The 23,854-nt window shown below is 49.0% G+C and overlaps 1 protein-coding gene and 1 non-coding gene across 2 annotated transcripts; both read left to right on the top strand.

Annotated features, from left to right (window-relative positions):
- Nucleotides 1-2,991: 2,991 nt before the first annotated feature.
- CYTH1 (cytohesin 1) lies at nucleotides 2,992-23,345 on the top strand. The gene is made up of 12 exons (XM_065897926.1): nucleotides 2,992-3,072; nucleotides 4,222-4,286; nucleotides 6,288-6,354; nucleotides 6,623-6,741; nucleotides 7,056-7,136; nucleotides 7,996-8,108; nucleotides 9,060-9,208; nucleotides 9,606-9,717; nucleotides 14,904-14,980; nucleotides 18,485-18,556; nucleotides 19,465-19,619; nucleotides 23,267-23,345. The coding sequence occupies exons 3-12, from the start codon at nucleotides 6,295-6,297 to the stop codon at nucleotides 23,343-23,345; spliced, it is 1,017 nt and encodes a 338-aa protein (XP_065753998.1). The 5' UTR covers nucleotides 2,992-3,072; nucleotides 4,222-4,286; nucleotides 6,288-6,294.
- On the top strand, nucleotides 11,036-11,139 carry LOC136139564 (U6 spliceosomal RNA). The gene has a single exon (XR_010657085.1). It is a non-coding gene; the product is annotated as a U6 spliceosomal RNA (small nuclear RNA).
- Nucleotides 23,346-23,854: the final 509 nt, after the last annotated feature.

The raw sequence follows: 23,854 nt of genomic DNA, 5'->3' as shown, positions 1-23,854 counted from the left end.
GACCTAAATGTAAGGCCAGACACCATCAAACTCTTAGAGGAAAACATAGGCAGAACACTCTGTGACATAAATCACAGCAAGATCCTTTTTGACCCACCTCCTAGAGAAATGGAAATAAAAACAAAAATAAACAAATGGGACCTAATGAAACTTAAAAGCTTTTGCACGGCAAAGGAAACCATAAACAAGACGAAAAGACAATCGTCAGAATGGGAGAAAATATTTGCAAATGAAGCAACTGACAAAAGATTAATCTCCAAAACATACAAGCAACTCATGCAGCTCAATATCAAAAAGCAAACAACCCAATCCAAAAATGGGCAGAAGACCTAAATAGACATTTCTCCAAAGAAGATATACAGATTGCCTACAAACACATGAAAGAATGCTCGACATCATTAATCGTTAGAGAAATGCAAATCAAAACTACAATGAGATATCATCTCACACCGGTCCCAATGGCCATCATCAAAAAATCTACAAACAATAAATGCTGGAGAGGGTGTGGAGAAAAGGGAACCCTTGTGCACTGTTGCTGGGCATGTCAATTGATACAGCCATTGTGGAGAACAGTATGGAGGTTCCTTAAAAAACTACAAATAGAACTACCATATGACCCAGCAATCCCACTCCTGGGCATATACCCTGTGAAAACCATAATTCAAAAAGAGTCATGTACCAGAATGTTCATTGCGGCTCTATTTACAATAGCCAGGACAAGGAAGCAACCTAAGTGTCCACTGACAGATGAATGGATAAAGAAGATGTGGCACATATATACAACAGAATATTACTCAGCCATAAAAAGGAATGAAACTGAGTTATTTGTAGTGAGGTGGTTGGACCTAGAGACTGTCATACAGAGTGAAGTAAGTCAGAAAGAGAAAAACAAATACTGTATGCTAACACATATATATGGAATCTAAAAAAAAAAAAGAAAAAAAAATGGTCAGAAGAACCTAGGGGCAAGATGGGAATAAAGATGCAGACCTGCTAGAGAATGGACTTGAGGATACGGGGAGGGGGAAGGGTAAGCTGGGACAAAGTGAGAGAGTGGCATGAACATATATGCACTACCAAACGTAAAATAGATAGCTAGTGGGAAGCAGCCGCATAGCAGCAGGAGATCAGCTCGGTGCTTTGTGGCCATCTAGAGGGGTGGGATAGGGAGGGTGGGAGGGAGAGAGATGCAAGAGGGAAGAGATATGGGGACATATGTATACGTATAACTGACTCACTTTGTTACAAAGCAGAAAGTAACACACCATCGTAAAGCAGTTATACTCTAATAAAGATGTTAAAAGAAAAAGAAATAAAAATAAATTTATTTTTTTTTAAACAAGATACTTTTCTAGACAAGGGTGGGGAAAAGCTGGATAAAAAAGGAAGAATCAGCTTAGAACCTAATGTAACTAACCTGTGCTGAGACTTAATCATGGTCTATTGTTTCTACCCTCTTCTATTGTCTTACATGATTTTTATGAAATATTTGGGGAGAGTAACTGTGCTCTGAACGCATTAGATTCAGTTTCAGTGCCATTGTTGGCAAGTCGTGCACCCTGACTGCGCCTTCAAGCAGAACTGTTCCACCGTGCTGCCCAGTAGAAACGTAATGTGAGCCACAAATGCAGTGTTACACTCCAGCAGCCCCTGTGAGCACAATTAAAATAATGTATTTTATTTACCAACTTATCATTTCAATGTTTAATCAATACAAAAAAGTATTAAAGAGATATGTTAACTTTTTTGGTACAAAACTGCTGTGTATTTTACACACACAGCCCATCTGAAAGTGGGCTAATCACATTTCAAGTGCTTACTACCCACACTTGGCTTGTGGCCACCACATCATACGGAGCAGTTCTCACTTACTGAGGCACCTGCGCGAAGGATGGGAGCATCCAGGTACTGCCCCCCCCATCTGGCAACATGGGGCCCTTTGCTGTGGCCCCCAAGGGAATGGGACCAACACTTGTGAGCCCCTCCTAAGCCCCAGGCGGGATGGGGCGCACTTCAGTGACTGTGGGACTTCACCCTCACAGCAGCCAGTGCATGGGCGAGGGTGTCCGTCCCCGTTTTATTGGTGATGAACGCGACCTGAATAGGTTCAGTAACTGTGCAAAGTGGCCTGAGTGCCGTGTGGTGGGATGGATCTGGGATTGGAGCCAGGCGTGCCTGATGCCAACGCCTGTTCTTCCATCGACCACTGGCTGCCCGCACACTCAGAAGGGCCATTGTAGGGCCTACCTACCCTGAGCCCCTGCTTTTAGAGGAGATGGAGTCTTGAGGAATGAGGAAGCGTTTTGTGGTGAGAACTGTGATGGGGAATTAAGTAACTTTGTTCTGATGATAAGAGCTCATTTAAAAATATGATTCAAAAAATGTTAAAGGGTATATAAAGCAGAGAGAAAAGTCCCCATAACCCCATCCTCAGAGTTAAACATTGTTTCAGTTTGGGGGTGTGTCCTTCTAGATTTTTTTTCTCTGTACATACTAGTCTCTCCCCTTCCCCCTCCAGAATGGCACAAAACTGTCGTTCACGTTGCCTCTCTGTTGCCTCCCCCTCCCCGCTAGGGTCATGGACATTGCCCCGTGTCGGGGCTGGACCCAGTGAGGGAGCTGAGGCCTAGAGAGATGGATTAACCAGCGGCCTGAGCCCCCCACCCCTCAGGATGGAAATGGCCGGGGCCTGGCCCACAGTCCTCCTCTTTCATTCCTAGCCAACCTCATCTCATCTCAGGCAGCTTTTTCTCTCTTGTTTTTTTGTGACAGCTGTTCCTTTATCAGAGCTCTTCTCTGTGATCCACTATCCTTTCTAACCTTGGTAATCCTGACGGAGAATGGGAGCCAGATCCGTCCCCAGCAGTCGCTCATTTCCGACACTGGCTTCTCACCTCTTCCGTGCTACCTTTGTCCTTTTGCGTCTCTGGATTGTATTTATTTTTGGCGAGGAAAGCTTTCTTAGTAATCCTTCCCTCCTTCTCTGTAGTTCCCAGTGACCTGACTGCAGAGGAGCGCCAGGAGCTGGAGAACATTCGGCGGAGGAAGCAGGAGCTGCTGGCCGACATCCAGGTAGGAGCTGGGCAGCCACCTCGACCAGGTGTCTTCTCGTGACACCTTCTGCCTTGGTCTCACCACAGTTCTGATAAAGTGCAGGTATTGATAACCAGCTTCGCTTCTTAACAAGTGAGAGCGGAATCTCAGAGCGGAGGAGTGCTCTGTAAGCTGCGCCCAGCTGGCTGGCTGTCAGGCTAGAGTGACAGGTCTCCTGACTGCGACTAGAACCCAGGCTTCAGGTTATGTAGACCCATGTCCACGTCCTGGTGGCCACTTTCTGGCAGGGCGATTCTAAATAGAGAACTTTGCCTCTTTGGTCTTCAGTTTCTTTTTCTGTAAAATAGGAATGAAAACACCTGTTGATAGGTTGCCATTAGTTGGATTATTTAGCCCCTGGGGAAGCCAATTCTTTTAGAATTCTCTGCTCTGTAACACGTTTGAGAGCTCAGGGGCAGGGACGGGAGGGGGTACACCCTGTAACGCCAAGCTGCGAAGTGTATCGTCGGAAAGACTGGGCATGCTCCAGTGTTGGTGTGAGTGTACTTTGCTGTGGCCCTAGTTCTTTGATTCCTCCTTCACTGGTAAGTGCTGGGAAAGCTTCGCAGTTCTTCACTCAGAGCCCCCTCCAGCGTGAAGGTCGTCCACTCTGAGGGCCTGCTTAGATGGGGGAGGGGTGGAAGGCAGAGCTGGGATCAGCGTTCCCTTTGCCAGCCACTTGGCGGCACTGTTGGCCCAGCACCAGCACTGCTGGCCGGGCAGCCTGGGCGTTGCGGGGAGTGGTTTATCCTGGGAATCTTCTGTCACCCGCTGTTCAGTGAGCTGCGGATGTGCTCCAACAGACTGTGTTAAGGCTGCCGTTTTCAGTGGAAAAATACATATTGTACATAGTGTGTATGATTATAAATTTCTGTCCTAGACTAAACTCCTTGTGGTCAGGAGGTATCTTTTTCACCTTTGTATTTCCTAGAATGTTTACTATCTGGTAGGAACCCAAGAAATATTTGTTGAATAGATGAATTTTCCAGAAATGTTTAGATTTGGGGGGGGCATCATCTTATTTAATTTCATTTTGCTTTATTTTAGTTTTTGGTTGGAGGGAGTTGTGCGAGATTTTAATTTGATCTGTATCTTCCTCCTGGTAATTCTGGGCTGTGTGTTTTGCAGAGGCTGAAGGATGAGATAGCAGAAGTAGCTAATGAAATTGAAAACCTGGGGTCCACAGAAGAGAGGTGAGTCTGTCCTCTTCCGGGTGGTTTTGTGGTTGTAGCATCGCCAAGTGCCAGCCTGCAATTGTACACACATGGTGTATTTAAGAAGAAAGTGTGTTTTCTGCCCTCTTTGCCTAGCAAGCATGTATGTAACCATACTTTTTGCCTTTAGCACAGGGACTTCTAAATGTGAGGGCTTTTGACACTGTTGGAAAGGCTGAACTGGAGAACTTGGCAGGTCCCCCAAAGCCTTAAGTTGCCCTTAAACTATCATGTGAACTATTTCTTCCCTTCTCTTGTCCACTGTGTACCTATTCTAGAGTTTCTGCTTTTCCTTTCTGGGTAAAGGAAAAGCTTAATGGATGCTGCCAATGCAGTTCCCGAAGGCTGGAGGCCCAGTTGTGTCTGGGTGTCATCCTAAGCTTGCTGGTGCCTCCCTAAGACTTAAGAGAAGAGAACGTAGAAATGAGATTATAGCACAAAGTGACAAGGGATGTCTGCAGGTTATTTTCTTCTTTTAACCACATGAAATCTTAGTTGCTTTGAGAGTTTAATTTTGAATGGGGTTCCCAGACCATTTTCTAACTGCTTAATGTCGTAAATGGGCTATTTCTGATTCACTCCGCGTCTGTATTTTGCTAAGCCTGAGTCTCCCTGTCCGGCTTCATGAGACTGTTTGATTTTGTTACTTTAAGCTTGTGCGGCAGGGCCATCAGGGATTAGTGAAGCTGCGTGTGCTGCAGAAATGGGCCGCCAGCTCAGCACATCCGGGCACAGCATTGTCAGTTCTGAATCGCAGCTTTCTTACTTGCCATTCAGAACAACTGTAGCTTAGAAGAAATAGACAACTAGGAGTTCATCAGAATTCACAATTTCTGCTCTTGTAAAATATACTCTTAAAAGAAATGAACAGGCAAACCACAGATGAGGAGAAAATACTTGCAATACCCAAATTTGAAAAAGGACCTGTATCCAGAATATCTATAGAAAGAACACATAAAACTTACTAATAAAAAAACAGCTTAGGGGCTTCCCTCACGGTCCAGTGGTTAAGACTCCGCACCCCCAATGCAGGGGGCCCCGGTTCGATCCCTGGTCAGGGAACTAGATCCCGCATGCTGCAACTGAAAATCCCGCGTGCCGCAACTAAAAAAGATCCCGCACGCGGCAACGAAGATCCTGTGTGCCACAACTAAGACCCAGCGCAGCCAAACAAACAAATAAATAAATAAATCAGCTTAACTAAAAAATGGGCAAAAAGCTTGAACACTTCTATATGTATAATAGACACATGAAAAATGCTCAGTATCGTTAGTCATAAAGAGATGCTGCTTCACACCCACTAAGACGGCTGGCATTAAATAGACAGGTGGCGTCTCGAGTTGCCGAGAGCTGGTGAGAATAAGCCGCGTAAACACTGGGGAGAACGGGATGGCAGTTTCTCATAATGTTGACCATATATCCGTGCTGTGCCCAGCAATTCAGCTCCCAGGTATTTACTCAAGAGAAATGAGAGCGTGCCCACACGCACGAGGATATCTACAGCATTCTTATTTAAAATAGCCAAAAACTGGAATTAGCTTTAAATGTCTACCAGCAGATGAATGGACGAACAGATTGAGGCAATAACCTATTAACTTACATAGCATGCACTTCTAGGGTTTTGAAAATGCTCTGAAACTGGATTATAGTGATAGTTGCACAACTCAGTAAACTTACTAAACGTCACTCAGATGTACACTCAAAATGGGTATGTTATATGATATGTAAACTATACCTCAATAAAGTTTTTAAAAATCATGTTAAAAAAAGAAACCCACTGCGGTAGAAGGAACAAATGAGCCTGGGGCCAGGGTCAGGATTTCAGTGTTCTTCCATAGTTAGACCTAAGTGTGCCTGTGCTTTCCTGGATAAATCTCAGAAATCCCTGCAAATCAGTGGACGCGTGTGGGGGTCATATCAGTCTTTCAGAAATTCTCGAATACCTGGAGTACTTAAATGGCTGTGGTGGTTGTTTTACAGGAAAAACATGCAGAGGAACAAACAGGTAGCCATGGGCAGGAAAAAATTCAACATGGATCCTAAAAAAGTAAGTGGAAAGGCAGCAGCCAGAGCCCATAGTCTGTAAGGTGGCGGTTTCCGCGGTGTCAGCTGGAACCCAGGGGCACTAAGACAGCTTACCTGCCTGTTTGTAGAGTGCAGCTCATGTGAGCCCTGCTTCCTGCAGAGCTTGGAATTACTTAGTAGATACTTCCTCTGTGTCCAGAGCACCCATACCCGTTCTTCCTGCGCCCTTGTCTCCTTTCCGAACCTTCCTGGGGTCTAAGGCACCGTTGGCATCTTTGCTGTCTTTCCAGGGGATCCAATTCTTAATAGAGAATGATCTGCTGAAGAACACTTGTGAAGACATCGCCCAGTTCTTGTATAAAGGTGAAGGGCTCAACAAAACAGCCATCGGTGACTACCTGGGGGAGAGGTAAGGCCTCCGGAGACACCTGTGGTAGGTTGGTCAGCAGTTAGTTACCTAGAGAAACAAACTCCATGATGCTCTGAGCTTTGTCCCGAGGGGTGCTGGGGAACAGCAGCTTGGGGGCGGAAGGACTCCTCCTGTGTTCAGCTAGCAGACAGAGAGCTGCAGGTAGATGGCTGCCTCCCCGCCCCGGCCACGGGGCCGCGGCGCTCAGCGTGGGAGGCGGCCTGGCTGGGGGTCGGGATGACCTTGGATTCTCAGCATCAGTGTCTGACTTCTGCTCTCCCCTCCACCCCCGTATCTTTTGTTTCGCTTGCTAGAGATGAGTTTAACATCCAGGTTCTTCATGCGTTTGTGGAGCTACATGAGTTCACTGATCTCAACCTCGTCCAGGCCTTACGGTGAGTGTGTTCACAGCTAGCAACTTTTGGAGCGGGAGGCGGGTCTTTGGTTATGCGTCTGCCCTGTGTGGCATTTTAATGAAATTTACCTTTGGCGGTTATTTGAGTATCTCAAAGCATCTTAAAGGAAAGTAGTCTGTTGGCCTATGATTGAAATGATTGGATGGTTAAAGGGAATTAAATTGAAAGCAAATTTTGCAAAACTGTTCCTCAGGTCTTTCATTTAACATTTTGGAAATGGATGTTTACACTTTGAATCTTTCCCGATTTCGCTTTAGAAAACCTTTAATTTCCTGCTCTGGAATAGGAAGTAGATAGTATGCCCTTCATTTTAGAAGGAAAAAACTCAACATTAATTTTTTTGCTAAATCTATTACCTGTGTCTTTTGAGAAATTGTCACTTGGTATTTTCACTGCCGTTAGTGTAAATAGTATCATCTTTTGTGTTGTCATTTAGATTGATGAAAATAATCCAGAATTAAATCTGTTGACCACAGGTCTCTCTTTGACTTAAAAGGGATTAGTCTTGAATGCTTTGATAGAAAATCTCTTTTCCTGCTATGTCATCTTTTTTTTCTGGAAATTGGAGTTCTTTTAAAATGGGTATTATCTGTATTTCAGTCTTGTGTATCAGTCTGAGGAGGAGAACCATTCTTTTGAATAGGAAGATCTTAATTGTTTTCTAAATACATTCTCTCCGATCGAGAGAACGGTGATGTGGAGTAGTTAGTCTGCATCTGTTCAGAGTTACTTGACAGAAGGCTGAAGTCCACCACGTCACCCTTTGCCGCAGAAATCATTCACAGAGAAACAAATTATCTCCCCAAGTCCCATAACTTGCCCTGTCTTCACCTCCTAGGCAGTTCCTGTGGAGCTTCCGGCTGCCGGGAGAGGCCCAGAAGATTGACCGGATGATGGAGGCGTTTGCCCAGCGCTACTGTCAGTGCAACCACGGGGTGTTCCAGTCCACAGGTGAGCGGGGTGGCGGGGGGTGGGGGAGAGTCCTCTCCTGTGGTTGGCAGTGCCTGTCAGGTTCTCTTCTAGGTACTAGGTCATTTCTAAAACAAAAGGGCTTAGGTTCTTGCCTAAGAACATTGCTTTAAATGGTATTTATAATAGTAAAAGGTTGGAAACTATCCAAATTCTAACAATAAGGTAGTAAGAATGTAAGTTATGGTACCTCTGAATTATGAAGTATGCAACTATTAAAATTCATGTTTTTAAAAAGAGGCTTTATTGACATGGAAAAATGCTAATAAGATTAGCCAAAAAGCAGACTTCAAAACTATGTATCTGTTTTCATTCTAATTGTGTTACAGTCTGTATCTGTGAGATACATTTGTGATACCTTACACGTAGGCACATTTATGTGAGAAAGCAAAATAAGTTCTTACTAGGTGGTGAGATTATAGGTAGTTTATATCTTCTTTTTTATACGTTGTGCTTTTCTGGTTTTCTATGGTGTATGTGTTCTTCTTTTACAATCTGAAGAAATAAACGTCTTTAAGTCTTGAATGCTTTATGTTCTTTCCCGTGCCTTGCTCTTTTCAGTGAGCAGTATATAACCTTTCAGTTAGATCATACCCAAGCGCGTGGATTTTGCCCATTCTTTTGAGAGCGCTGCTTTTTTTTTTTTTTTCCGGTACACGGACCTCTCACTGTTGTGGCCTCTCCCGTTACGGAGAACAGGTTCCAGACGCGCAGGCTCAGCGGCCATGGCTCACGGGCCCAGCCGCTCCGCGGCATGTGGGATCCTCCCGGACCGGGGCACGAACCCGTGTCCCCTGCATCCGCAGGTGGACTCCCAACCACTGCGCCACCAGGGAAGCCCTGAGAGCACTGCTTTTTATTCTCTATCTCATCCGGAGTTTCATGTTCTTTCGGGTGGGATGTTTCCGATCGGATTTTGCTTTTCTCTTTTAGACACGTGTTACGTCCTCTCATTTGCCATCATCATGTTGAACACCAGCCTGCATAACCCCAACGTCAAAGACAAGCCCACCGTGGAGAGGTTCATCGCCATGAATCGAGGCATCAACGACGGGGGAGACCTGCCCGAGGAGCTGCTCCGGGTGAGTTTGGCGCTGATTCAAGACTGTGGTCCCAGGCGGTGCTGATGGAGGGGACGGGAGGGACGTGGGATCATCCAGTGTCTACTTGGACCATACACATAATTATGTGAATTTCATTACGAAATTGGTAGTGAGGCCCAGTGAGGAGTCAGTGGGGGAAAGTGGTTTATAAATCTGAAACTAAAGGCTTGAATGGAAGTCGGGCTGATCTCTTTTCTTTCTTAATTGTCCACTAGGCATCTTATTTCTCTTGTCTCTGTGAGCCCCTAAAGGGAGAGATGTTCTCCAGGCCACCAGTGCGTGGCACACAGTGACACTTATTAAACGAGTGGTGGGAAAGTGCGGGAGGAGAGGTATTTCTCGGATCAGAGACATGCAGTGTCATCTTTTATCCCAGAATCTGTATGAGAGCATAAAAAACGAACCCTTTAAAATCCCAGAAGATGATGGGAATGACCTTACTCACACTTTCTTCAACCCAGACCGAGAAGGCTGGCTATTGAAGCTCGGTAAGTGATGCCGTCTGGGTTAGGGCTCCTAACGCAGAAACTTAGAGAGAACGTGTGTGTGCATGCTCGCCAACCCGAGCCTGCACTGTGGGGAAAAGGGGGTTGGTGCAGGAGGCGCTAAGGAGAGTCTTTGTTATGAATTCGTACTGTTCTAACAAGATCGCCTCCAGAAAGGAAGGAATGCACAGCTAGTGCCCCATGGGACGCACAGAGACTCCTGGGGATAGGCTTGCCCGCATAAATATTGCCTACATGTGTTTGCGCTCCACATTTCCTCTCTGGGGCAGTTCCCGGAGGACCTGGTCCTTTTCCCTTCCCGGACCACTGGGAGGGCGGCCAGCTGTGCCCTTCTCTCTACTTCCCATCACAAGTTTGTATCCGGTGCTCCCGCCTCCCCCACCCCGGTGCATCATCACTTCCTTCTGCGTCTGGCTCCCCACAGGCAGCGTGCATGGCAACCCCGAGGCCCTGGCTGCAGCGCAATCCACGGCACTCTTACTCATTCTTGGGCGCTGGTTTTTTTCCCCCCCCTCCTTTCCAATACAAATCAGCCACGTTAATGATTTTGTTCATTCAGAAAAATTAAAAGTTATTCCTGTTCCCTCTGCCAAAAGTGAGCTTGTATTGCTGAGATCTGTGGTCATGCCTTGCCACGAAGGTGACAAAGTAACCAAAAGGAAGGTTTTTATACACATTCATATGCACATGTGATTATTTCATTAACCGTTTCAGAATGCAGAGAGAGCCCCCGGACGTAACGATGTTAATTTTTTGGCCACTGAGAGAGTACTTTCCCCTGTTTTCTTCTGCCTTGGCCTTTTGATGTGTGGGTTCCTGCATTACCAGGAGGTGTCATTAGAATGATCCTCCTCTCTACCATTTCAGCTCCTGGTCCCAGTGAGATTAGACGTCCTTACACTCTATGCCATTATTGACACATCTGGGAAGCGCTGAAATGAGATCTTCAATTTCTGACTCGTTCAGATGGCAGTAGGATTTGTATTCCCTTTTAAAAGCATATCCTAAGTCCTCGGGTTTATACATAATGACTCGGTTCATAAATTCTCCTTAAGCACCACCTCGCTGGTCGGAGTTTTAAATGTCTCTTGAATTTGTCAACGTTTCATGTATCTTTAAGCCAGGAGAATCTTCGAAGTTAAGGCTCTAAAATGACTCACCCCAGAGGTGGCCACTCTGCTCTGCATCTTTATTGCCAAGTGGCTAGAGTTAAAAGGGAACCTGCTGGAGAATTTAAAAGTGCATCCAGGTTTGGATTTGCTTCCCCCTCCAGCGAAATTGGTTTAAATGCTAATACTGAGTGTTCGCTTTGACAGCCCAGATAGTAAAATTAGAACAGTACGAAGATTATCTTGGTTCTTACGCCAGGATGACATGGAAATTCATGAGGCATCCCATATTTTTTAAAAAGAAAAAACTTTAACTAAATGTGAGACTCGTTTTTAGGTCATTGCATTACTTTTTCCAGACCTCCACCAAACCCTCCTAAACTCTTCACATTGTGTTTTCATTGTAGCACACTTCAAATCACCCCTTCGTATGTGTGTGCCACAGAAGGCAGGCCTTCCAGCCGTCTGCAATTGTGTGTATATGTCTGTGTATGCATATAACCATAAGATTGTGTATTCTTGTGTATACACATATGTACATATGTATTCACAGGCTTGTGTGTGAGCATTTTTACACACACTTTAAAAAGAGGTAGCCACCCGAAGAGAGACATTTAATTTTCCCCAAAGTAATCTTCACTGTCTTTGCTCTGGATTCAGGATATACTAATAGACGTCAGCTTGGTGAGGCCAGGATTTTGGTGGTGCCTCAGATCTTGTCTTTACCAGATGGGCTGTGGCAGATGAGGCCAGCGCCTCATCACACGCCGGACAGTGGCATTGCCCGTTATTGTCTTTATGTCCCGTCCCCACAGGCAGACATGAATGACGAATACGGTGTGCCTTAGGGTTAAGGAGTCGGGTTTAATTTCTTTGTTTTAATTTTCTTTTCTCCCTCATTTGTATGTTTCCATGATTTTGGCTCTCCTTTTCCTTGCCCCAAACTCCAGGAGGTATGTAATCCCCTCAACCTGCTCGCTCGCTCTGCCCAGGCCACTGTAATCGCTGCAGCGTTTTCTTATTTTGTTATTTTTGATTATTTTGTTTTAAATTGCTGGTGGTAGTGTTAATGCTGCTTCTAACTTACCGTACAGTCCCTAGGGAACTGGTCAGGATTGGGGGTGCGGAGTGATTTTCATGTTTCCCTTGGAGGGGTAGTGCATAGTGCATCCAACAGCTGGGCACCCAGATGTGGGACAATTTGAACTTTGCTGAGTGCAGTAGTGCAAGAAAACACACTAAGAGTGGATTTGTAAACGCAGACAAAGTATTCACTGAATTGTCTCTCGGAATTATTGGCCAGGCATGTGCTATATTACTGACTCAAATTGACACTCAGGCACTTCAGAGATTTCTGAAGTGGAGGAGAGGAGGAGGTTGTGATTCCCGCAGCCGTGTGCTCACGCACACGTGCCGTGACCAGAGAAGCAAAGTAGGAAAAGAAGTAAGTTAGACAACATAGGACATTTGCCTTTGCATGAAAAAGGGAAATGGTGTTTCTTAAACTCAGAATGAGGCCAGGTAAAGTTAAAAAAGATAAAACCCCCAAATCCCTTCTTGAAGTCCTTCCGTTTAATCTCCTGTGTTTTAGGGGAGGGCATTACAACCTCGGCTCTGTTTTTTATGTTTTGTTTTGTTTTTCTCCCTCCTCTTTTTCAATGAGTCATCGTTCAAACCCCCAAATTGGCCTCATAGTTATGTCGTTGGTATCTGCTCTCCACTTGCTGATTCAGGGAAACATGTTTTCTAGATGAGGAAGTCCCCAGGTGTCTGCTTCAGCCTCACTTGAGCAGAGCCTCAAGGGAAAGAACGGCCCCAACACTGACATTTATGAAACGTTTCCGGGCCTTGTCAGGTGGTTCCCACCCAGCTCCGGGGAGAGCCAGCGTCTGGCCTTTACATCTACGGGGTAGAGGCCCGCAGGCTGGGAGGTGGTCCTGTGAGTTCCTCAGGGACTGTCCTAGGTGCGCGCATCGGTCTGTCTGCTTGTTTCATGTCTGTTTCCCTTTCAACATGAAATGTGTCCCTGGGACCGCGTGATGCTTCATGGTAGGGGTCTCGTTAATGCAGCAGGTTGTCGGGAAATGAAATAGCCAAGCTTTCATCACCAGGGAGGATTTGTCCGGCTTTGCTTTCTGTCCTAGATTTCCTCCCACCTTCTTCCTTGTGACATCTGACCCCTCTTCCACGGCTTCCTGAGCCCCAGGTGCCCCGGGGTGGTCCTGTGAGGGGAGCGCACGGCAGTGGGCATGGGTTGAGGTGTCCTGTGTGCTGAGCCCCGTGTGGGGGTGAAGGCCCAAGAGGCAGAAGAGCTGCTTCCTCGGGTTCTGAAAGGGGGAAGGGGGTTTCCTTTTTATAACAAATCGGCTCCAGTTCTAAGTATATTCCTTGTGTTCTTTCTCCTCCTGATTTATTTCGGTTCTGCCCAGCCTTCCCCATTTCCTCACGCATGTCGTACTTCCATCCATGGTTCTCTTGATTCATGCCCTAGGGCCTTAGGGGCCAGAGGCACGTGCTCACAGAAGCTGACAGTTGCTGTGGGCAGAGAGTCGAGTCGGTCTTCGCTTTGACAGCAGCAGGGGTGTGGGTGGGGGCGTAGCGCGTGCTGGCTCAGGACCACACTCCTTCCGTGAGGTGGTGCCATGGAGAACCTCGGCAATTCGTGATCAGTCGCTTAACCTCTCAGAGTTCGGGCATCCGAGCAGAGCCGTGCAAGGGGCCCGAAAGTCCAGTTGTCCTTAAAACTGCTACCAGGACCGACGCTGGACACTTCATTTCCGTGACAGGATTTGCGTTGCTCCAGCAGTCGGACCCTTGAGGAAACCTGGCGTGATCGCACAGCCACGTCCTGGCAGCTGGAGATACTCCCTCTAAACCCTGTGCTCAGCTGTTTGTGGTGAGGGGCAAGCAAGGAAGCGTGACTGGGGTCACTAAATTTACACCCTGTGGTCCTTGTTCTTTATGAGGATTGGAGAAGTGATGTTCTCTGTAGGTTAAGTCAGCAAAAGAGCATATCCTGTCCAGGGCAGTAAGAAGTGTTTATGAAATGCTGTGTGTATCTCACCACATGAAGGCCTTTCATATGGTTCATGTTCAGAAAGCTTCCCCTGGACCCGGTGTAAGTCGAGGAGAAGAAAGGCTTTGCTCATGGTCAGGTTGAGAGCAGGATGTGCCTTCAGTCACCGAGGCCATAGTGAAGTTTCTCTTCCTTTGTATCATCTTGGGATAACTTCATGACCCCGGTGTTTCTTCTTATTGAGAAATATTGAGAAGGACTAAGGGAACCTTCAACAGCTCACAGCCACCCGTGAGAGCTCACTTGGCCTGTGGCCTCCTCCTCCAGTTATTTTTGTTTCAAGATTCCGGTGAGAAGTCCAGAATTGAATAGGGACCTCTGCTTACCAGTGGATTCTTCCCTGATCCAGGGATACTGCTTTGTCCCACCCAGGACCCTGGGGGAATTTAGGACACTGGCCCAGAAACCTAAAAAGCCAGTGTAGAAACGCACTACAGTCAGGAAGGTGGGGTAGAAGGTGAAACCGAAGGAACTTGGGTTCCATGTTCCGGGAAAACTGGATTTGATTGTGAGGGGATTAAAATGTGTTACTTCCTGGTTCCTCCTCCTGTCCTGCTCTGATAAAACCCTGGGCTGGTGGACCAGCAGTGTAGCGTAGCCAGGGGGCTGGCCCTCTCCCCTCCTCTTGTGTTCGCCCATTTCCACCTGCATCCATAGGCTTCTGCTGACGCTTCTCTGGTCCATCACCGTCCCAGCTCCCTCCCCAGCCCGTGCTCTCATCTGCTGTCCTGATGTCATCTCCAGGGGGCCACCCAACTTGCTTGCTCTGCTTGTACCCACAGACTTTCACGCTGTGAAAGGTGCTTCTGTTTTGGCTCTGTGTCTCGTTACTGATGTAAATCTGCCATGGTCTCAGTGTCTTCCTGGCGCCCTGCCCCCGCTTCCTCGTCCTGCACCCTCTCTGGGGGCAGAGCTTCGAGCCCCCCGGAGCCTGCGCTGGCTGGTTGACTCCCATCCAACACGCATCTCTCTTTGCTCTGCAGGTGGCAGGGTAAAGACTTGGAAAAGACGCTGGTTCATTCTGACTGACAACTGCCTTTACTACTTTGAATACACGACGGTGAGCGCCTGCTGGTCAGCTGGGACGGGGGTGGACCAGGCCTTGTGTTTAAACTGCTGTAATGAGACAGGGTTGGAGGACGCAGGGGTAGACAGTCAGATTTGTCCTGCTGCGTCTTTGGGGCAGGAGGAGAGTTTATGAGAAGTGGAAGGGCTAAGACGAATCTCAAGAGGGGTGCCCGGCTGTGGTGTGGGGTGTCTGGCCACAGGAACCGTAGCTCAGAGCCGACATCCACTTCTCCATTGGGACACCACGTGCCCGGCCAGGAGACAGTGGCAGACAACATCGTACACGGCATTAGAAATGGGTTGTAGAGCCGAGCTAGAAAGAATGAACTTGGACCCATGGCCAAGAGAGAGTTTGTGGCCCCATTGAAAGGGAAACAAAAGTAACTGTGATTCTGTGGTAGCAGAAATACTGAAGTGCTTGATTTAGAAGAAACAGCCAAGGGGCAAAATATGTCATAGAGGAAAAGAAAGTGAAACGAAATGGGAGATTACCTGGAGTTTTAAGAAATTGACGTTTACTTAAACTGAAAGTTTTGTTGGTTTTTATTTAGTGGGAATGGAATTACAATACATACAATACTATGAGAATAAAGATTGTACAGAGTCTATGAGAATAAAGATTGTACAGTAAAACCTTTTCTGAAGCTCCCTCTAGGAGCCCCCAGGAGGCCCAGCAGGTTGGTAGCCTCAGGTTGGATCCCGCTCAGACGGGCTCCCCACAGCTGGAGGCCCTCGTTTCTGCCCTGTTCCCTGGTCATCGAAAGAGCAAACCATATACCACTGGCAGCACTGGAATGTGTCTTAAATAAATCAGGGCAGTTGAGATCCTACTGAGAAAACGAAGGTTTAGAAGTATCTTTTATAATAAAGGTAGAGCAAGATGGGATGAGAGTCCTGGCAGCGTTTGCGTGAAGCTTGGTAGGAGCCAGGATGCAGGTCCATGCCTGGCCCTTTGCAGCTTGGGGGTGAAGCGGGTTTCCACTGTGTTCCGCACTGTGGTTCTTCAGCTTGCAGACGTCGTGCGGATGTGGCTTCTCACATGGGGAGTGAGAGCCATGACAGTGTCAGCTCATAATTCAGTCACTCAGCAATTTCCAGGGGAATGCTGACCAGGATTTTGTGTGTTATGGGGGCTAAACTCATGCCACGTTAAGTTCTGCAACTGGCTTTGCTTTTCTGTTATTAAAATCCTTTCAATTATGAGAGTACTGAATTTCAAATACCCAAAACAGTACGACGATAGATTTTTTTTTCACCCCCCAAAGTACCACTGTGAACAGCTTAGTAAATTTCTTTCTGTTTTGCCCCTGTCCCCTCACCCCATGTATTAACTGTTTTTCCTAGACTGGTGACATCTTTAAAATCTTGTTTAAATCTTTTCCACTGGTCTCTGGGTTTATATGAACCATGTGCGGGGCATCTAAACAATGCACCCCTAAGTCCCGGGACAGTCTCAGTGGTAGTGCAGTGAGATCCTAGAATCTTGTGGTTCTTCACGACGCCGACCACGGTGGCGTTACCTGAATTCAGTCTAGCAGCACACCAGCATTTTATCAGACAGTGGGAATCCAGAGAAAACGTTTCTGAAGATGCTGAGGGGGGAGCCTCAGGGTTAAGATGGTAGGTGGAGATAACCACACAGACATTACCTGACAAAGAGGAAAAATCTAGTAGAAAGAAGTGGGGACATAGCAGCCGGATAAGGAAAGGGCAGAACTCATTCACCGCGCTTCACAGTAGGCAGCAGGGGCCGCGGCGCAGCCTGGAGCCAGCAGAAGGCCCCTTGCTGCGTGGCCGGGCACAACCAGCCCCAGACCTCCCCGTGCCCAAGTCTGGGAGAAGTAAACCGAGTAGGAATTCTTCCCTCCTCCCGCTTTGGATGGAGGAGTGGTGAGGTCTGCTGCAGGGTAGAAACCGGGGAAACGAGAAAAATGGGAAAACAGGACTCACTTTCTGCGATATCAGTGAAAGCTCCGGGTGTGTGTTCATGTAAGAGGACTGTCCGTGGGGGGCGTGCGGTGAGCATCAGCTCCAAGAGATGCCGGACACCGGCACCCCAGGGGAGAGTTGGGGCTCGGGGTGTCTGAGGGGGGCACTCCCTCCACTCGCTTCTCTCCTGAGACTCTGGAAGTGGGCCAGAACACCAATAGCTGGCTCTCCAGTAGTTTCAGACTTAAATGAGAACCAAAACTATATATTAAGAATATGACTATATAATTGTAGAATTATAACTTATTTATTAACACATAAGTTAAAACTTTAAGGAATGATTAGCTAGAAATGTAATCACTATCCTAGAGGAAAGGCTTGAGACAGTCATAGAGATTGTGTCTGAAAGACAAGCATTAAAACAATTAAGGGTAGGGCTTCCCTGGTGGCGCAGTGGTTGAGAGTCTGCCTGCCGATGCAGGGGACGCGGGTTCGTGCCCCGGTCTGGGAGGATCCCACATGCCGCGGAGCGGCTGGGCCCGTGAGCCATGGCCGCTGCGCCCGTGCGTCCGGAGCCTGCGCTCCGCAGCGGGAGAGGCCACAACAGTGAGAGGCCCGCGTACCGCAAAAAAACAAAAATGAAAACAAGGGCCAGCGAACAGGTGCGGAGGACAGATGAGGATGATCCCAATACCAGAATGACTGAGACCTGCAAATGCAAAGACAAGTTATGAGATTATTTCCCTAAAAAGGAGAAACAAACCTGAATCTGCAAATCAAAAGAGTGCATATGGTATTTTAGGAACATCTGTCCTAGGAAGCTTGGTGCCAAGGCATAGCCCGGTTAAACTGTTGAACTTGGAACAAAGTCTTTGGCCATTGGTTGTCTGGACATCAGGGAGAAGAGGTGAAGGCTGATGGCCCAGCAGGTGTGGGGGTGGCCTTTGCTGAGATGGGAAGCCCTGGAGGAGGGCCAGTGGGGGTGAGGGGACGCAGGGCTCTGTTCTGGACAGGAGTTTAGATGCTTTTTGGTCCAGGTGGAGTTGTCAGGCAGGCAGTGTCTCTTTGAGGATCCTACAGTCTGGAGGGGGGAGGTGGGGCTGGAGATAGTGAGAAGGTGGTGACACGCGACACGACTGTAGTCCAGGCGTTGCGGGCACAGAACAGGGGCACCTCGGGCGAGACTTGAGCTTCCTAGGGTTGCTGACACTGGAACTGAGGTTTGAAGGATGAGTAGGCAGGCCAGACAAAGAAGCAGGATAATTTTTGTGTGAAAGGGCCTTACATGTTCCCCACTGGAGGGCCACCCACAGCTCTTGTCACACTCACTCTTTCAGAACGTCTGTGGAAGCTCCTCCTCCAAAGGCTTTTCGGTCTTAGGGATTCGTATGTGGTATGTTGACAACACCCACACATTTCTTGACCCTATTCTTGTTTTTAAAGCTGCTCTGTGGACTTCATGTCGTGGAGGAGTCACAGGAGCTGGGCTGAGTTGCCGTGAGGAAGGTAACAGGACATGCGTTCATAAACTGAGCAGTTAGGTCTTCTCTCTCCAATTCTTCTGCAGGATAAGGAGCCCCGTGGAATTATCCCATTAGAGAACCTGAGTATCCGGGAGGTGGAAGACTCCAAAAAACCAGTGAGTATTTTTTGGTGAGATGTTTTGGGGGGACAGAAGGGATGGGCATAGCAGCTGTTTGATACAGGAAGAAGTTGCAGAGGTTTACAGTTGACCCTTGGACAACAAAGTTGGGGCTGTGTGGGTCCCCTGACACGTGGACTGTTCTCCGTGGTAACTCCTACGGTAGAGTGCCGTCTGTGCTTGGCTAAGTCCGCGGGTGCTGAGGCCCTGCTGTACGGACGGAGGCCGACTGTCGGTCATACCAGGATGCTTAATTGCGTGGAAGGCCAGCACCACCCCAACCCCCGCCTTACTCAGGGGTCAGCTGTACTTGAGAAAAACCCCGGAAGTACTCATATGATTTAATTTAAGTTAGCCTAACTTTTAAAATTATCTTTACAGTTCAAGCCAAAGGTGAGACTAAATAGCCTCTTTCATTCTGTCCATCAGCTTTAGTGTCATTTACAGACTATCACACGAGGTATAGAATTGTCCTTCCTTAAAAAGCATCAAGCTCTCATGATTGGACCACTTATTTTATGATCTTCAGATCGCTTATAAATATTTTTCCTCTGTTTTGGAATATCGTATTGCTGGCTTGGCTTTAAAAGGCATTAAGTTACCTGCAGTTCGCTCCATATTTTCTGTATATTAGGAGTAGAGCTAACGTGTATCATCTGCTCGATATCTTTGCTAATAAAACCTATTTATATACAATCTACATTCTCCAGAATTCCACTTCTAGGCTCCTCTTTTCCAAAGGAAAACATATGTTGGCTATATTTTATGAAGGTGAGAATAAAGAAATAAATTAACTTTTTTTTTTTTTGGAAATAAAAATTTACTTTTTGGGAAATTAACTTTTTTCTTGGTCAGCAGCTTTCTTAGATCTTGGTCACGCTCTCCCTCTCTTTCTTAATTCTCAGAACTGCTTTGAGCTTTACATTCCCGACAATAAAGACCAAGTGATTAAGGCCTGTAAGACGGAGGCTGACGGGCGAGTGGTGGAGGGGAACCACACGGTGTACCGCATCTCAGCCCCAACACCTGAGGAGAAGGATGACTGGATCAAGTGCATCAAGTAGGTGGCAGGTGAAGCTGGCGACCTCGCCTCTCAGATAGTGACACTCCAGCTGTCCCGTGGGCTGCCCATCCCGCCTCTGCGCCCTGTGTGCTGAATCCTTAGCGAGTAGTTTGACTGTGATTCCCCGGTGACTTTTCCCTGGGTGTCTGGATTCTTGACCATTGAGCGTTTTTAAGAGTGCGCCTCACATCTAGGTTTCCCAAGTGCAGCTCATGGCCCCAAAGAGGGGACAGGTGGGCAGGCTTATAGGCATAGGTGCCACTGGCCAGACTGGCCTTTTCACGTCTTAGGAAGTGGGTTTCGTCTTCATGGTGGCAGCTCAGCGGGGATTGTAACCGTTCCCTTTTATAATTTCTTAATCCTGTGAGGCACTGTTGTTCCATTTACAGATGGGCAGACTGAGGCCCATAGAGGGTAAGTAATGAATGCTTGTCAAAGTCACGTGGCCATGATCCGGGGTTGCGAGGCAGAGCCTCATACTCCCTGCTGAGCTGTGAGGTTCTGGGGTAAGGGAGGTGTGCACGGATCCTGGGGTCCAGGGCTCCTCCTGGCCCTCGCTGCACCTGTTTCACGGGGGAGGTGTCCTGCCCCGGCAGCTCCTCCTCCCCACGGCTTCTGTGAACCCTGCCCCGCCCGCCATCACACCTGCTGCCCATCACCACACCTGTCTTGCCCCTGGGAGTGTATCCTCGCTCTCCCCGCCAGCGCTGCGCCCATCAGACATGGCCCAGCCGTTTCCTGAGGGTGTCCCCATTACTGAGCCTCGAGGCTTCCCCTGGAGACTAGTGAGGCTGCACTGACCGGCGCCCAAGGCCCTGCGGGTCCTGTGTCGCCCCGAGTGATGGGCCTTCTCCCACCGGGGCCGCAGCCTGCTCCTGAGGGGCTGGGCACGCTCTAGTTTTTGTGGTGTTTTTGGCACCTCTACTAAAACAAGTGTAGTGTTTGGGCCAGGGTTAAATAGTGAATAAAGGGCTGAAGGGGGGCGAGATGATGTGGGGGAAGGAGCAGGTCGTTTATTCCCACACAAAGAGCCTCTGGAACGTTATGCGGTTCAGAAGGGCGGGACAGGAGAGCACCGGTTCGGAGTCAGGCCAGCCCGTGCAGAGTTCCCGCTCGGACTCTCCCAGACCCTCAGCTTGCTCAGCACACAGCAGGGAGAGGCGGGGCTCCCTGAGGACTCCCGGGGACGGTGCCGCCCCCTTCTGGATGATGGTGTTGAGGCACAAGGCCCTTCTGGGGGTGAGACAGATGGTGCAGCGCTGTGCTCAGCGCGCCGCCTGGACTCAGGTAGCCCCGGATGATGATGGCTGTCGGAAGTGTGGTGTCATCAGAGGCCGTCCCACGTGCCGTGGAGCCCATGAGGCACCGTAGTGTTTCTGGCGAGGCTCAGGGGTGCTCTGTGCTGGACGCACCCTGAGGTCTGTGTGGAGGAGTAGCGGCGCCTTGGGGACCTGTGGCCATGGAGAGCTCCTTACCCATGTCCCTGTACCCTTTTTTTTTTACCACGTTTTTTTAAAAAATACTTGACTCTTTAATCCTTATGAAATGTATTTTTTGCATGTGGTTTGAAGTAAAGGATGTAACCTTATTTTCTCAAGTGAGTGGCTGATTGTCCTGATACCATTTAGTAATCCATTTTGCCCAGTCTGAAGTGCCCTCTTTAGTGTGGACCGACTTCCTGTGTGTGCACGGTGACCGTGTCTCCTGTGTCTCTTGGTCTGTGTGCTGTCCCGCATGATGATTAGGGCATCAGAGCATGTGTTGAGAGGGGATTGTGTGTAGCCTCCCCCAACTCATTGTTCTTTCAAAAAGGCTCTGTCTGCAGGTGTACATTCTGCCTTTCATGTCATTGTACTTCGGTAGCCAGAGAGCCCGAGCCCTCCTTACGGTCATGCTTGGAATGGTTCAGTCCCTCCATCGAGGTGAATGCAGAGCCTCCTCGGGGGTGGATCCCGGGGTCTGCCCGGAGCTGGCCTCATCTCCTTGTGGGAGTTGCAGACACTGTTCCAGCTCCACGGCTCAGCGCCCTTAACCCTCCCCAGAGCCCTGGGAAGGTGGGTGCAGCAGGATGGTTGTCCCCAGGTGACAGATGAGGACACAGGCACAGCGAGGTGAATTCACTCGTCCCGAACCACAGACCCGAGCCTCCTGACTCAGGGAGCCGTCCTCCTCCACGTGCGGCGCTCAGCTCCAGCCGCCCTTGGCTCTGACGCTCTCCCAGTGAAAATATTGGGGCAGAGGCGCCAGAGGAGGGACCTGATCGGATGGAAGCTCTTCACGATGTTGCTGGAAAGGTTTTGCAGAAGGTCAAGTTGCAGGCACATTTTCTCTCATCAGTGCTCTTCCCAGGAGTTTCCAGCTACCTCGGTCCTGGTGCTCTGGGCACGTGGTCACACAGAACCGCGTGTCTCTGCAGACAGACCTGCAGCGCAGCGACGGTGGCCACTGAGGGAGAGCTTCTGCCGCCCGGTGTCGTCTCCGCTCTGCCTTCCCAGGGCTGGGGCGGAGTGTCTCCAGGGACCATGTGAGGACGGCAGTGAGAAGCACGTGTATGTGCAAGGCCGGGGCAGAGCTTCCAGCCCCAAGCACTTCGCTGTGTCCTGGCCCCCGTCACGTGGACTGGAGATGTCCCGCGGCGTCCCTGGGGGCTTGGCCCACCCAGGAAGCGGAGGTGGACTCACCCTGATGCTCTGAAGGTGGAAGCAGGATTCCCTCCCGAGCACTCCGAGTGGTCAGATGCCTGCGTGGCGGGGTCCCTCAGGATGCGTTCCGGGCCCTGTCCAGCTCCTGCCTCCCCCGGAGCTGAGCTGCTGTTTCGCACGGACACATCCTCTCTGTGAACGGGGCCCGGTCAGCCCGCAGGAGCCGTCATGCACCTGGTTAAGTGCGGTCCACAGTCATGTGGGCTTGTGACTGGCCCAGAAGCTAGTTGGCACCTGGAATACTACTTCTCAGGAAAAGCAAATTAAACTTCAAAACGTGGATCACACCTTGCTTGAAAGTGGAGAATGACAAATACAGAGGGACGGCGGATGGCTGAGGCCTGCCATCACCACCTGTGCTGGTGTCTCTGGGGCCAGTGCAAGGGCTGCTTGCGCTCCCTCCCCACCAGGCTGTGGACACAGAGCAGGCTGCTGGCTGCTTGCTTGGGCCCCGACTGCCCAGTGATGGGTCTTGGCTGTCGAGCTGGTGCTCTTGGGGACTCAGAAGTTGCTCGGTACAGAGGGTGGCCGCCAATCAGATGCACCACGTGGCAGGGGACACACGGGGTCGTGTGGTGGTCACTGTTCCAGACAAATGCCACTGTCATGACGGAACTAAAGCGCTGCGCTTGTTTTGCTGCATTAGAGCACAGCTGTGAGGGCGTAGAGGATTCCTAAACTTAAATTTATTACTTGGTTGAAACAGGCAGTAAGCACCCCACAGTGACCTTGTCGCCTGTACCACGTGTCTCCCTCAAAACTTGTCTTTTACGCCACATGTGGACACAGTGAAGGTTGATGCCGTGACGTGGCCTTTAAAGGGACAGTCGAGCAGGGAGGGGGTCTGGGGCACGGCTGCTGCTAGGAAGCCCCTGCCTGGGGTCGTGTCTCCTGGTCCTGTTCCTCAGTCTCCTCTGCTTTCTCCCCTTTTCTGTGTTGCAGGGCAGCCATCAGCAGGGACCCTTTCTACGAGATGCTAGCCGCACGGAAGAAGAAGGTCTCTTCCACGAAAAGACATTGAGTCTACGCAGCCAGCAGGGCTGGTGTGCCCGGCGAGTGAGGCCCAGCGAGTGAGGCCCGGTGCAGCCTCCCTGCCTCCCGTGCAGTGGGAGCGTCTTGCCAGGCATTGCCCTGAGTTCCTAGAGACTAGCTTCAGCTTTTGCTAAATTTTTTAAGTGGGAGAAGGGTAGGCAGCTACCCTTGGAGAAGGGGGCCTGATGCCTTCACACTTGGGTTTTGAGCCTTTCTCTCTAAAAAGAACAGAGCTCCTGTCGGCCATGCTGCCTCCCCGCAAGTCTCCACTCAACAGGTCTGATAGCAGAGCTCGGAGCCGACCATTTACCTCTCGGTTATTCCCTGGGAAGAAGCCTTCAACCCTGCACCATAAATATGTGTACCCATATCTTATTTTATGTTAAGAAAAAAGTGGAATGGAAGAGAAGCCACATGCTATAAAGATATATTTTTGTTTTTTAAAGAAAGAGAAAGAGAAGGTAGAGCTGTCCAGGCATTCTGCCTGTCTGCTTCGGG

Source organism: Phocoena phocoena, chromosome 19 (assembly GCF_963924675.1).
Source record: "Phocoena phocoena chromosome 19, mPhoPho1.1, whole genome shotgun sequence".
NCBI lineage: Eukaryota > Metazoa > Chordata > Mammalia > Artiodactyla > Phocoenidae > Phocoena > Phocoena phocoena.
Note: the sequence above shows the minus strand (reverse complement) of the source record. Positions and strands in the feature narration are given on the sequence as shown.

Coding starts and splice junctions, on each gene's coding strand:
- CYTH1 (XM_065897926.1), top strand. CDS start 6,295: ATGCAGAGGAACAAACAGGTAGCCATGGGCAGGAAAAAATTCAACATG. Junction 7,137..7,995: donor AACCTCGTCCAGGCCTTACG/GTGAGTGTGTTC, acceptor TTCACCTCCTAG/GCAGTTCCTGTGGAGCTTCC. Junction 8,109..9,059: donor CGGGGTGTTCCAGTCCACAG/GTGAGCGGGGTG, acceptor TTTCTCTTTTAG/ACACGTGTTACGTCCTCTCA.